This window comes from Mustela putorius, unplaced genomic scaffold (assembly GCF_011764305.1).
Source record: "Mustela putorius furo isolate JIRA1106 unplaced genomic scaffold, ASM1176430v1.1 tig00003909_pilon_pilon_pilon, whole genome shotgun sequence".
NCBI lineage: Eukaryota > Metazoa > Chordata > Mammalia > Carnivora > Mustelidae > Mustela > Mustela putorius.
Genome location: NW_025422057.1, coordinates 25,316,860 through 25,331,399, shown reverse-complemented (window position 1 = coordinate 25,331,399; position 14,540 = coordinate 25,316,860). Strand labels below are relative to the sequence as shown.

The following is a 14,540-nucleotide window of genomic DNA, read 5'->3' as shown; positions in this document are numbered from 1 at the left end:
AAATAGGGTGTTGGGCCCGCCCACGTTTCCGGTATAGCGTTGTTGGTCTCCTGGTATACCGGTCTCCGCGTGTGTGACTTCCAGCCGTACGGGTTCTGAAGTAGAGAGGTGCTGGCGTCGCGGGACTGGTGAGTGAGGACAAAGGCGAAAAGGGAGGAAACCTTGTGGCTTCCAGGTCTGTCCCAGGGCTAGGTCCTCTGGGTCCTTGCCGTTCAGGTAACAGTGCTGGGTGGTGAGTGGTTCAGCCATCCCAGAGCAGCTCAGAAGCTGGCCCCTGTAACATCAGACTCTGTCCCTGAGAAGTTGCTTATCTCCCTTCTTTGCCTCTGGATGTCTCTTTGAAGCTTCAGTTTCCCCTTGTCTGAAATAACATTAAGGGTCACATTCCCCGCTCACTAGACTTCTGGACTCTTTTCCTATTTCTATGAAGCATGCACCCACCTGTTCCTAATTCCAAATCCACGGCTTCCACTGGTCTTCACTTTTTTTTTTTTTTTAAAGATTTTATTTATTTGACAGACAGAGATCACAAGTAGGCAGAGAGGCAGGCAGAGAGAGATGAGGAAGCAGGGCTCCCTGCTGAGCAGAGAGCCCGATGCGGGGCTTGATCCCAGCGGAAGGTAGAGGCCTCAACCCACTGAGCCACCCAGGCACCCCGGTCTTCACTTCTAATACAGTCTCAGCGCTTTCTAGATCCTTATTCCCAGGGTCTCTCAGAACCAATCTCTGCTCTCTTCCATTCTTAGACCTAGTTCTCACTGGCATGGTTTCTCTGCTGTAGCGCAATTGACTTATACTCTATTTAACTTACCTTTAGTTTTCCCTACCTGTCCAATATATAGCCTGCAGTATATTTTCTTGATTGTTATTCTCCTTCTTCCATGACTTAAGGCTCTGATTTTTCAAAGTGAACATTAAACTATTCATATCTCGTTCAGTATCTTTCACAAAACAGCTGCCTTGTATTCTACAATTGAACTCTGATTATTATGCTTTGTTCTCCCTGTGGCCTAGTTAAACAGTTCTTCAAAGAAGAAAACAGCAACTTCTTGAACAATCTTTTGAGAAATTGCTGGTGATTACTGAAGTATTTTGCTTTGTTTCTGTGCTTTTCCCCACATTCCTTCTGCTTTTCCTTTTCCACCTGTCAAAATCTCTTTCATCTTTTAACAGCTCAAACACATCTTTAGGAAGCTTCCCCTCTTTACTGAAGCCTCAGCACTTCCTCTTTCTTTGTTTATAGTTTCATTTCTATTTTATTTACTTTTTAAACGTTTATTATTATTTTAGTAATGTCTACACTGTACATAGGGCTTGAACTTAATAACCCTGAGATCAAGAGCTGCATGCTTTTCTGACTTAGCCAGGAAGGGCCCCCAATTTGTGTTTTATTTGCATATTGTTTCATTTTTCTTACATTTTGCATGTTCCTTTTTTTTTTTTTTTTAATTAAAAAAATTTTTTTAAGTAGGCTACTCGCCCAGTGTGGAACCCAGCATGGGGCTTGAACTAATGACCCTGAGGTCAAGACCTAAGCCAGGAGCAAGAATCAAATGCTTAACCGACTGATCTACCCGGGTAGTCCAAAATCATGCATGTTCTTTGAAGATAGGGACTTATATGATCATTTGTGTATCTCTGACTTAACTTTAGTTACTCATATTTACTAAATTGGATCTATAACTTCTTTTCATGGAAGAAAATGTATGGACTTGTGGTTTTGAAGCAGAGATCTTTGAAAGAAGAAATATGAGTTATCTGGGGCCTAGCATCAAAATGTCTATTTCTTAGTCCTTAATGTTGTCTAGTGCATTGGTGCTAGAAGGCTCTATCTCTTTTTGCTCACCGATCACAACCTTTAGGAAATGGCACCAAGGTTACAGCACACTGATACTGTTCGCATTGTTTTTAGGAGACTGAAACACAGCAACCATGGAAGAAAGCTTCCCCCGAGGGGGTACAAGAAAGACTCACAAATCAGAGAAAGCTTTGCAGAAGTCCGTTGAACAAGACAACTTATTTGATGTAAGTGGTATGCTTGTTTGATAAGACTCACAGAGCATTTATTCTTGTGAAGAATGAACCTTGTTTGAGAATGTGGTATTTTCCATATTTGTTTCTTTTGAAGTCTACTTTTGGAAGTTGAACTTGTAAGAGAGTCCATACCACCATGAGGCTGTTTTTTCTAGCATGGCATTTAGTACTTGGGTTTATAGTGCTGTTGTTCTTAGGAAATTTGTGCCATGTCATTTAAGGTTGGAGAGAAAAGTTGTGGAATAAGTCATGAAAGGTACAACATGGGGAATATAGTCAGTGGTGTTGTAATGGTATCATACGGTGACGGGTGGTAGCTACTCGTGGTGAGCATAGTATAATGTGTGGAGTTGTCAAATCACTATGCTGTACGCCTGAAACTAATGTAACATCGTGTGTTAACTGTACTTCAGTTAATTAAAAATAAAGGATGGGGAGAAAGCAGTTGGTGATTTATTTTTATTTTTATTTTTATTTTTTTAAAGATTTTATTTATTTATTTGACAGAGAGAGATCACAAGCAGGCAGAGAGGCAGGCAGAGAGAGAGGAAGGGAAGCAGGCCCCCTGCTGAGCAGAGAGCCCCATGCGGGACTTGATCCCAGGACCCCGAGATCATGACCTGAGCCGAAGGCAGTGGCTTAACCCACTGAGCCACCCAGGCACCCCGGTGATTGATTTTTAAATGGGATCCTTGCCACATATAATGGTCAGAATTTGCATTGAAATTCATCTTCACCTAGAGTAGGCTCCAAATGCTAGAGGGAAGGGAACTAACATTTGATTGTATTTTATGTAATCTTCCCAACTGTACTGGAGTAGAGAACGTCATTCCATGTTGAAGAACAGGCTGAGAGAGGTTACATACTTTAACTGAAACCACACAGCTTGTTATGGTGGAGTTAGGAGTTTAACTCAGGTCTCGATATCTCTACCTTGCATTTTTACACACTGTTCCTAATTGTTTCTCATAATGGGGACCCCAGTGTCCATCCCACTCAAGGGAGGAAGAACATGGGAGCAAAGGGGCTTTTGAGAATATGAAGATGACACCCACCTTGGGCAAAGGGAGCATTGGTGACAGAATGGGAGAGATGGGATTGGAGCAGGAATTACAGGAACACTGGGGGTGTGGTGCAGTGGAGGAATAACAGCAAGGTGACAGGTGACCTGAAGTTGAAGGGAAAGCCCAGGATTGTTTCTCTTCATTCTTTTGGATCTTTTGTTCCCCCTCTGTAGCTTTCTACTGAAGAGGAATCCACCAAAAGGAAAAAGAGCCAGAAAGGGCCAGCGAAAACAAAAAAGTTGAAAACCGAAAAGAGAGAAAGCAGCAAGTCTATAAGAGAGAAGTTTGAAATACTTAATATTGAGGTTTGTTACAGTTTGGTTTTGTTCTAAACGAACTACCTGGGTTGCTTATATTTTATATGCTCTTCCCTTTCTCGTTTTCTCCATTCCTTTTGTATACATACACACGTGTGTGCGCGCGCGTGTGCATGCATGCATGAAGATTATTGCAGTTCATGCTCAGAATTGAACATTATCACCTTCGAGTATTAATCAATGCCTGGGGTCATGTGTCATTTTTCTTTTTAGCTGTTGAGTCCCTTCTTGTGCTTGTGTCTTCATGAAATGTGTTTCAGTAGATTCATAGATTAGAACTGGCGATAACTTTTAAACCTTTCTACTTCTACTCTTTCATTTCATAGCTATGGGAATTTCTTTGGAGAACTGAAGTGGTCTTTTAATGTTCTTCATGTTTTTAGATTATAACTTGGGTATGTGTTGTAAAAAAGAAAAAGAAAAGCTAAATGGTTCCTAAGGAAAAGATTCAAATTCAGCCTGTAGAAATGTTTTGTTTGTTGGGACTAGAAGCCAGGCCCCCCTAACATCCTCAGTCATTGTTCTTTTCCCTCTTGTGCACATTTCACTTTTCCTCTTCTAGTCCCTGTGTGAGGGGATGCGGATTTTGGGTTGCGTGAAGGAAGTAAATGAACTGGAACTGGTGATTAGTCTCCCCAATGGACTCCGGGGCTTTGTGCAAGTGACTGAAATCTGTGATGCCTACACCAAAAAGCTGAATGAGCAGGTGGCTCAAGAAGAACCTGTGAAGGTAAGGGGAGCCTGGATGTACTCTGATGGGAACTAAGTGGTGTACAAGCAGATGTAAAATTAAACTTTGCTAAGTGCTAAGAAGTCAAGGCACAAGGGAGCATGAGAGTTTATAATGGGATTTTTTTTTTTCTTTCTCAAATAAGAGGATTTTGACTTAGCCCAGAGAGCCTGGAGGACTTCCTGAGGAAGGGATGCTTGAACTGAGATCTGAAGGACGAGTGTGTACTGGGTAAAGAAGGAAGGGAGTTCAAGCAGAAGGAGCACAATGTGGAACAGAGAGAAGGCTAGTGTGGCTAGAGCAGAGAGAGCAAGGGAGAGAGTGGTATGGGTTGGGGCAGGAGAGCTGGGTGGAGGCTAGACCATGCTAAAGATTGGTTTTTAATTCTAGAACCAATGGGAAGCCCTTGAAGTGTTCTCACTGGGGCAGGTGATATGTAGACAGCATAGAGAAGAGAAGGAAGAGGCATGTAGTTGCCTAGGGACCAGTTAAGGGGTTACCGTAGTAGCCCAGCTCTGAGATTGACAGCAGGCTGTGTTTAGGGTTTACCTACTGAGGAGGTCAAGTCAGTGCCCACAGATGGATTTGATACAGGGGATAAATCCTAATCTGTTGTGTGTGAGTTGATGGTCAGCCTTGCCATTCTGAGAATGAAACCCTGAGAGAGGACCTGGGTTGGGAGAGATGACCACGATTTTATTTTTTGCTGTGTTGAATTTGAGGAACAGTTGAGACATCCAGTAGACAGACATCCAGTGATTTCAGAGCTCAGAGTAGTCTGGGCTAGACACATACATGTGTGAGACTACTCTGTGTAGGTGGTAACTGAAGCTAGAAGAGGGAAGAAGGGCCTAGAAGGAGCGGAAAAAGTGAGAAGAGACTGAAAGATGGACCCTCAAGTGAATACTGACCCTGGAGAAAGACTTGAATCTTGAGTACTTTTTTTTTTTTTTTTTAGATTTTATTTATTTGTTTATTTGAGAGAGAGAGTGCACATGCACACATCTGTGCACAGCGGGGAAAGGCAGAAGGAGAGGGAGGGAATCTCAAGCAGACTCCTCACTGAGCAGAGACCCCATGCAGGGCTCCATCCCACAACCCTGAGATCACGACCAGAGCTGACCAAGAGTCAGATGCTCAATTGGCCTAAACCACCCAGGTGCCCCAGCCAGTGTTAAATGCTCTCTAAAGGTCACATATAAGAAGGACTGCGAAACAAATTACTGGATTTAGCAACATGAAGATCACTGGCAATTTTATTGGGAGTTAAAGTGATAGGTGAGGGGTGGAACACAGTTCCAGTGAGCTGAAGGGCGAGTAGATGAAGAGTGGAGAACGTGAATACAGACGACTCTTGACAAGTCATCTACATTTGCCTGTTCTGGTGGAGATATTTGGAGGTCTTATGCTGAAATTGAAGACTGTGACTTGGCCACAGATCCCTCTTCCTTTGGCAAGTGGTTACTTTCTTCATGCACTCTTTGGGCTCTTTGGGGTCCGAGGATGAGAAACCATAGAGGGAGGGTTGGGCAGTGGTATGTTGGTTCATGGGAGGAGTGGGTATCAGATTGTTCTCATTTATATTATGCAGGACCTGGTCGGCTTGCCTGAACTCTTCTCACCTGGCATGCTGGTGAGGTGTGTGGTGAGCAGTGTGGGCATTACAGAGAGGGGCAAAAAGAGTGTCAAATTATCTCTGAACCCCAGAAACGTCAACGAAGTGCTAAGTGCTGAGGCCCTGAAGCCTGGCATGGTACGTATGGGGTCAAGGAAGAGAAGCAGACAGTGTGCCTTTTTCCTGCCTTGTCTCCTAGGAAGTATCTAGACCACCTCTTACTTTCAGCTTAACTATTATACACAGGGGTGGGTTTTTTCCTGGGGAGAAGGTCTCTAGGGTGCTTAGGTACTTAATGGAAATCGAAGGCTTGAGCCTAATCACAATACCTTGGAGGGGGTAAAGGGAAAATTCACTGGTGGCCAATTAAAAAAAAATACCTCCAAGGAGGTTTAGCAGGGTGAGGAGTTCCTCAAAGTGCTTTACATACCAAGACTTGTTCTTTACAGATAAAGTCATTTTCAGAGGCTTTCTGGCATCTCTGGGGAATGCTTGAGGGCTGGTCTCTGAGAGCAAGAGACAAGGTAGATAGGGCAATGAGTCTGTCAGCTGTACTGATGGATAGCTCACTGTTGAGTCTCCCAGTCCGGTGGAGAGTTAGGAGAAGTTAGTCCTATTCTCTGAGTCCCAACGTCTGCTAGGTATAAAACACACTCATAAACTACACTCATCTCGGTGCTCTTGTAATTAAGAGAAAGGAGATCAATATGATTTTTTAACTTTTAGTTAGAAGCAGCCAGTTTGGGACAGGCCCTGAAAGCTGGCCAGAAAGGGGACTAAAAGTAAGCCAAGGTGCAGGAAATTGACAAATGTCAAAAGCCTGCTGTTTGGCAGGGGCTGTTTTAGACATTTCATCTGAAGAAATTCTCACGGCAATCCTGTGAGGCAGAAGGTAGATATTCCTCTTATGTATTTGAGAAAATGGACTCAGGTTTATGACTTGCCAAAGACCAAATGGTAAGAGCCAGATTTGAATTTCACACTGCTTCCCATGAAATGTAAAGGAGGCTGGCAAGATTTTTTTTTTTTTTTTTTTTTTAAAGTCTTGGAGACACTTAGAAAAGACATAGTGACAGCTAGAAGAGTAGTTCTGGATTAGTCATGGCTCTGGGAGTGACCTTGCAGGGCAATCTGGTTTACTCCTCTTTGTGTAACAATAGTCTTTCCTGTCTTTTGAAAATTCTCTAGGGTAGAAGCCCCTCTTTTTCATTCCCTTCAGCTGTGTATAACACTTCTTGCTGTCTGGAAACCATAACATTCCTCAAGCCCTGGGAGAATGAAAGCTGATGTCTTTCCCTTTTCTATCCTCAAGTGGGACCGAAGTTGTTGGGGGAGGCTTTGAGGGAAGATTGTGGGATGATGTGTCAAGATTGATGGTGGGAACATTTGTGTCTGGTAGTGGATTTCTGTTGTGTGTCCCATTACCTTTGACTTTTGAACTCTGGGGAATGCTTTCTCTTTCTCCAGCTGCTCACAGGCACTGTGTCCAGCCTGGAAGACCATGGCTACGTTGTGGACATTGGTGTTAGTGGGGCCAGAGCCTTTCTGCCACTACAGAAAGCCCAGGAGTATATCCGACAGAAGAACAAAGGTGAGGGGAGGAAGAGGGCCCTCTGCATGGTGGGAAGGCGGTGCATGTGGGGATGGTGTGTAAATACCATTTGGTGAATAAAATGACAGAATGGTGACTCCAGAGGCTGTTGACTTTTCTAAAATCACTGTTAATCCTAGCTGATAGGAAAGGGAATGTGTGCAAAGGACCAGTGAGTGACAGGGTCTGAGATCCAATGGACCCGTTTCACTTTTCTCACCTAGAAGATTCCACTGAAATTTGGGCCTCCTGGGCCTCTGAACCAGCACTCTTCCTACCTTATTGAGAGTTTCATATTTTTAAGCAGTGTTGATACCAAATGAGTCAGGGTCACTTTATTCCCTGAGAGTGAGAGATCACTGAGAGATTGGGAACGTGAATATTACATGGTAACTGGGCAGGTAGACCATAGATCTTTACAGATAATGCTTGAGTCCAAATTAAGAGCCATTCTCATGAAGGTATTTTCCCTTTTGGGGGCTGGGGCTGGGGCCGGGGCTTGCAGGTGCTAAACTGAAGGTGGGGCAGTACCTGCACTGCATCATTGAGGAGGTCAAAGGCAACGGAGGAGTGGTTGGTCTGTCTATTGGTCATTCTGAAGTTTCTGCTGCCATTGCTACTGAGGAGCAAAACTGGACCCTTAATAACTTGCTACCAGGACTGGTGGTCAAAGCCCAGGTACAGAAGGTAAGCCATTCATTATCAGTACTGTTTTGTAAAATAGAGATAATTTGTGTTGTAGTGCGTGTGCACAGTCTGAAACTGTGCTACCCAATAGGGTAGACATTGGTCGCTTGTGGCTTGTTACACACTGAAAATGTAGCAAGTGCCATATGTTGAAATGATAATATTTTGGACGTATGGGGTTAACCAGTTATTAAAATAAATTTCATCTGTTTCTTTGTAGTTTTTAAATGTGACTGCTGGTGAAGTTAATTACAGTTATATGGATTATGTTTCTTTTGGACAGTGCTGACTAAAAAAGTCAAATAGTTTTTTGTTTTTAAAGATTTTATTTATTTTGGGGGAAGGGGAGAGACAGAGGGAGAAGAGAATCTCAGGCAGACTCCATGTTGAACACAGAGCCCAACACAGGGCTCAATCCTAGGGCCCTGAAACCATAACCTGAGCTGAAATCAAGAGATGGATGTTTAACCGACGGTGCCAGCCAGGCACCCCGAAAAAGTCAGACATTTTAAAAAATTTTGTTTTATTTTTATAAAAGCTTTTATTAAAAGGCTTTTTGTTTTTTTAAAGATTTTATTTATTTATTTTACAGACAGAGATCACAAGTAGGAAGAAAGGCAGGCAGAGAGAGAGGAGGAAGCAGGCTCCCTGCTGAGCAGAGAGCCTGATAACAGGGCTCAATCCCAGGACCCTGGGATCATGACCTGAGCTGAAGGCAGAGGCTTTAACCCACTGAGCCACCCAGGCACCCTAAAAGGCTTTTATAACAAAGAACTATCTCATCTCTTCGAACTCCATCTTTCACTTTTTTATTTTTGGAAATTTACCTCTGTATTTGTCAAGTAATAAGCTTCTGCTGGTATCTCTTGGTTTATCAATTTTAGGCATTGAGTTTTAACTTCTTACCATGGTAAGGTGATAATAAGACAATTTGGCTCTCTTAATTTTCCCTTTCCTTCCTTCACCCTCCTGAGATATAATAAATTTTTGGTTAAATCGTTATTCAGAGCTTAAATTACTGTGGTTATATAAATATTATTTACTGCTGAGCTAGATAACGTACCATGATTGTTTCTCAAATAGCTTTTCCCCCGGAGCTGATAATCAGCTTTTTTTAAAAAAAATATTTTGTTTATTTATTTGACAGAGAGAGCTCACAAGTTGGCAGAGAGGTAAGCAGAGAGAGGGGGGGAAGCAGGCTCCTTGCTGAGCAGAGAGCCCGATGCGGGCCTCGATCCCAGGACCCTGAGATCATGACCTGAGCTGAAGGCAGAGGCTTAACCCACTGAGCCACCCAGGCGCCCAGCTTTTTTTTTTTTTTTTTTTTTTTTTTTAAGATTTTATTTATTTGAAAAAGAGTGAGAGAGAGCACGAGTGGGGATAATACATCTTGTAGTTATTTTCCTCATACTGCATTTTTCCATAAAGGTGTTTAAACCTTAGTTCCTTTTTTTTTTAACCTACCTAGAGCTCTTTTTACTGTTATCCTCCTCCTGTCTAGACCAGTTGCTCTGGTAGGACTCCTGCAGAGCTGATATCCTAGGATTTCCTTTCTTGGTCATCTGGGATCCTTCCCCTCTTTCTCTATATTGGAGTCTTCTTTGGTTCCACATATTCCTTTTTTTTTGTTTACTTGCTCATTTTTGTCTGGTGCATTCTCCAGAAGCATCCTTGGTAAGATACACGGGAGGTTAATTTCCTGACCTAGGGTGCAGGAGATCCCCCAGACCACTCCCAGGCTTGCTGATGCTCTAGAAGCTCTCAGAGGACTCCATATAGTGACACTTGTGACTGTGGTTTATTACAGTGGAAGGAAGCCAAGCAAAATCAGAAAGGGAAAAGGCACTAGGAGCACAAGCTTCCAAGAGTCCTTTCCCAGTGGAGTCACAAAGGGTGTAACTGTCTCTTTGGGAAGCTCATGAGAGAGTCAGTGCCCAAGAGTTTTCACTGGGGCTGCTCATGTAGGTACCCTCTTCCTGACATGTACCAAAATTCCAGATACCATGCTGTTGACACAAACAGTTCAGGTTGCTGAGACCCCCTTGGTTCTGGGAGTTGTAAAATCTAAATTTTCAGACAGCAGCCAATGGCCAACCTTGCCAGCAGGCTTTTCTGAGGATCACATTCTGGGTCTTTCTGTGTTACTCTTTGCTGCACACCTAGTATGTCTGAAAATATCTTGACTCATATGTGATTGGTAGTAAAGCTAGGAATAGAATTCTTTGTCAAAAATAACAGAATTTTGGGACGCCTGGGTGGCTCAGTTGGTTGGACGTCTGCCTTCGGCTCAGATCATGATCCTGGAGTCCCGGGATCGAGTCCCACATCGGACTCCCAGCTCCATGGGGAGTCTGCTTCTCTCTCTGACCCTCTCCTCATTCATGCTCTCTCTCACTGTCTCTCTCTCAAGTAAATAAATAAAATCTTTAAAAAAAAAAAAAATAACAGAATTTTGAAGACCTGTTGCCATTGTTATCTAGCCTCTGGTGCTCTTAAAAAGTCTAGTGCTACTTTGATTTCTCTTTCTCGTATATGTTTCTTCTTTTTGGCAGAGTTCAGGAATTTTTTTTTTTTTTAAGATTTACTTATTTACTTTAAAGAGGGAGAATGAGAGGTGGGGGAGTTGCAGAGGGAGAAAGAGAAAGAAAGAATCTCTAGCAGACTCCCCAATGAGTGCAGAGCCCAATTTGGGGCTCAGTCCTATGACCCCAAGATCATGACCTGAGCTGAAAGCAAGAGTCAGATGCGCAACCAACTGAGCCATCCAGGCGCCCCTTGGAAGAGTTTAAGAATTTTATTGTTATCCGTTTTAAGCTTTCATGATGGGGCACCTGGGTGGCTCAGTCAGTTAAGTGGCTGCCTTCAGCTCAGGTCATGATCCCAGGGTCCTGGGATCTAGTCCCACATCTGGATCCCTGCTCCGAGGAGAGCTTGCTTCTCCCTTTCCCTCTGCTTGCTACTCTGTCTACTTGTGCTATCTCTCTGTCAAATAAATAAAATCTTAAAAAGAAAAAAATAAAGATTTCATGATGATGTGTTTTGGTGTGATCTCTCTCCATTTATTTGTTTTACAATCCAGAAATGCAGATCTTTCAATTCTGAGAAAATTTCTTGTATTACTGGGTTTTTTTTTCTTTTTTCTTTTTCTATTTTCAAATTGACATATAATTCACATATGGGAGGATACACCCCTTTTAATGTATAACTCAGTAATTTTTTAGTGTATTCATAAAGGTGTGCAGACATCACCACTATTTGATTCCAGAACATTTCATTACCCCAGTAAGAGATCCTGTACACATGGATGGTTACTCTCCATCTCTCCCTCTCTTAAGCCCCTGGCTCTACTTTTTGTCTCTAGATTTATCTATTCTGGATATTTCATATAAAAGGTATCATACAATATGTGGCCTTTTGTATCGGGTTCTGTCACTTAGCATGTTTTCAAGGCTCATCCATGTTGTAGCATGCTGTAGCATGTGAATCATTTCTTTTTATGGCTAAATACTATTCCACAGTGTGGAGATGGCACATTTTGTTTCCGCATTCATCAGTTAGTGGACATTTGGGTTGTTTCTGCTCTGGGCTCTTATGAGTAAAGCTGCTGTAAGATTGCTGTGTAAGTTTCTGTGTGAATGTAAGTTTTCATTTCTCTTAGGCATATACTTAGGAACAGAACTGCTGGTCGGTAACTGACCTTTTAGAGGAAGAGCCAAAATGGTGGCACCAGTTTACATTCCCATCAGCAGTTAAGGGTTCCAGTTTCTTCCCATTTTCACAAATAGTTGTTATTTTTTTTTTTAAGATTTTATTTATTTATTTGACAGAGAGAGATCACAAGCAGGCAGAGAGGCAGGCAGATAGAGAGTGAGAGAAGGAAGCAGGCCCCCTGCTGAGCAGAGAGCCCGATGTGGGACTCGATCCCAGGACCCTGAGATCATGACCTGAGCCGAAGGCAGCGGCTTAACCCACTGAGCCACCCAGGCGCCCCACAAATAGTTGTTATTATGCTTTTTATTATAGCCATCCTAGTGAGTATGAAGTGGTATCTCCTTGTGATTTTGATTTGCATTTTTCTGATGATTAGCAATGTTAAGCATCTTTTCATGGGCTGGTTGTGTTACAACCACTCGTGTATCTTCTTTGGAGAAATACCTATTCAAAAGTTCTTTGTCCATCTTAAAGTTAGGTTATCTTTTTATTATTAAGTTATAAGAGTTCTTTATATAGTCTGGATACTAGCTTCTTATCAGACTTTTTTTTTTAAATAGAGTTTCTTTTTTCTCTCAAACTCTGGATTATGTTAGGCTTAATGTTTCAGTTCTTTAATTTTTCTTATTTTTTCATCTCACCTTTGTTTTGGTATGTGCATGTATTTTTCTGTATTGTGCCTTCTGGGAGACTCTCTTCAGTTTTAACTTTGTACTCTCTCTTAAATGTTTGTTTTGATTGTCATTGTATGAGTGAGGTGCTGGAACACTTTGTATACCTGGTTGAGTGGGATGTGTTGATGACCTCACGCTCAGAATCTGGAGCTAGCAGACTTTGAGCAGCTCCCAATGTCATTTTTTGTTAAGTCTTCTTTAGTATGTTAGATTTCTCTAGAAAGGATCTGTTAATCTGTTAATTTCTCTTCAGGAGGATATAATCCTGGCCTGGGAGCTAGGTGGTATATAATACTCAGAGTTTTTCTTAATCTACATTTTCAGGGTTTGCACTGTCCCTGTCTTTTGAGTCTCTGTACATGTTTCCTAGAGAATAACTCATTTTCTGTGAAGCAGGAGAGGCATAGACCCTGTAGTTTGAGGAGAGGACCTGGGGGTTTAACTTTGTTTCCCAGATTTCAGTCTTCTGCCTCATTGATCTTTTTTGAGGTGCTTGTCACCTCTAATTGCTTAGCTTCTGGGGGGCTCCTTAGGGTGAATCAGCATGGGCAGTATCTCCCTTTTGCCGGCATTAGGGTTTTGCATCCTCGGTCTGGGCAGATCATCAAGTTAGCAACAGTTTGCCCAGGTGATTGGGCTGGCAGTTCCCCAAGGATCCTTGTGCAAATGACCCCCCATCCCATCAGGAAATCTCAAGTTGGGAGGATTGATGCCTCTCATGCCAGAAGGGAGGTAAGCTTACTGAACAAAGGAACAGCTAGGGGATGCCTGGATAGCTCAGTTGGTTAAGCGCCTGCCTTTGGCTCAGGTCATGATCCCAGGATCCTGGGATTGAGCCCCACATGGGACTTCTTACTCGTCAGGGAGCCTGCTTCTCTCTCTCCCTCTGCCTGCCACTCTGCCTGCTTGTGTTCTCTCTCTGTGTGTCAAATAAATAAATAAAATCTTTTTTTTTTTTTTTTTTTTTAAAGATTTTGTTTATCTATTTGACAGACAGAGATCACAAGTAGGCAGAGAGGCAGGCAGAGAGAGAGGAGGAAGCAGGCTTCCTGCTGAGCAGAGAGCCCGATGCGGGGCTTGATACCAGGACCCTGGGATCATGACCTGGGCCAAAGGCAGAGGCTTTAACCCACTGAGCCACCCAGGCGCCCCTAAATAAATAAAATCTTAAAAAAAAAAATAGTGCTGGGTGTTGTCCTGCCACTTAATTTTAAGGAAGAAGAATTGATAAGGGTTAGCTGAGGGAGGAAAGAGATGCAGTTGTGGAAAACACGGCAGTGAGGGTTTCGTATGAACAGTGTCTCACATTCTTGGTTCCTTTTTGTTCCGTATATTTCTAGGTGACTCCAGTTGGCCTTACATTAAACTTTCTTTCATTCTTCACTGGCCTGGTCGACTTTATGCACCTGGATCCCAAGAAAGCTGGAACATATTTCTCAAATCAAGCAGTAAGAAATGTTTTCTTAATTCCAGTTGTATCCCAAACAGCTGTCTGGTATTGCAGCTAGCTATGAGCAGATCCTAGGGCTGTGTATGTACAGGTATTAGAGGCGGTGAGGGAAATGAAATGTGTTTTGGAAGAACCACAGGAAGCCACGGTGGTTATTTCTGTGGATTGAGATTAGAGAAGGAATCTGTGAAAAAGAAGGCAACTTGTAGTTTGTATTTCTTATTGTTTTATGTAGTTTGGTTTTGGCGGGGGTGGGTAGTGGATCTTTTGCTGTTATCATTTAAGGTGTTTAAGAATATTTAAAGTAAAAAACAAAATATGCATTTAAATAGAAAATGCAATTTAAAAGAGCTATGGATACAGTAGATCCAGCTTTGAAAAAATTTTATTTTTAAAAAGATTTTATGTATTTTAGAGAGAGGGAATGTGTGCATGTGTGAGTGTGAGCTGAGGGAGGGCGAGAGGGAGAGAGAGAATCTCAAGTAGGCTCTGTGCTGAGTGTGGAACCCAATGTGGGGCTCAATCTCATGACCCTGAAATTATGACCTGAGCTGAATGAAGAGTTGGGCACTTAACCAACTGAGCCACCTAGGTGCTCTGAAAAAATTTTTATTTTTACTTCAAAAAAGTTTTTTTAATTTTTTAAGGATTTTATTCATTAGGGAGA

General features: G+C 42.5%; 1 protein-coding gene across 3 annotated transcripts in view; it reads left to right on the top strand.

The window, feature by feature from the left end:
- PDCD11 (programmed cell death 11) overlaps positions 1-14,540 on the top strand; it is a 43,322-nt gene continuing 28,782 nt past the window's right edge. For 2 of the 3 annotated variants that reach the window (XM_004749342.3, XM_004749341.3), the window contains exons 1-8: positions 1-128; positions 1,913-2,025; positions 3,272-3,403; positions 3,978-4,145; positions 5,737-5,898; positions 7,228-7,351; positions 7,857-8,038; positions 13,764-13,871. In XM_004749342.3, the coding sequence (XP_004749399.1) occupies positions 1,933-2,025; positions 3,272-3,403; positions 3,978-4,145; positions 5,737-5,898; positions 7,228-7,351; positions 7,857-8,038; positions 13,764-13,871 (969 nt within the window). In that variant the 5' untranslated portion in view covers positions 1-128; positions 1,913-1,932. Of the gene's footprint in view, positions 129-192; positions 217-1,912; positions 2,026-3,271; positions 3,404-3,977; positions 4,146-5,736; positions 5,899-7,227; positions 7,352-7,856; positions 8,039-13,763; positions 13,872-14,540 lie in introns of those variants that run through there. The other variant, XM_045068915.1, reaches the window with a different exon arrangement.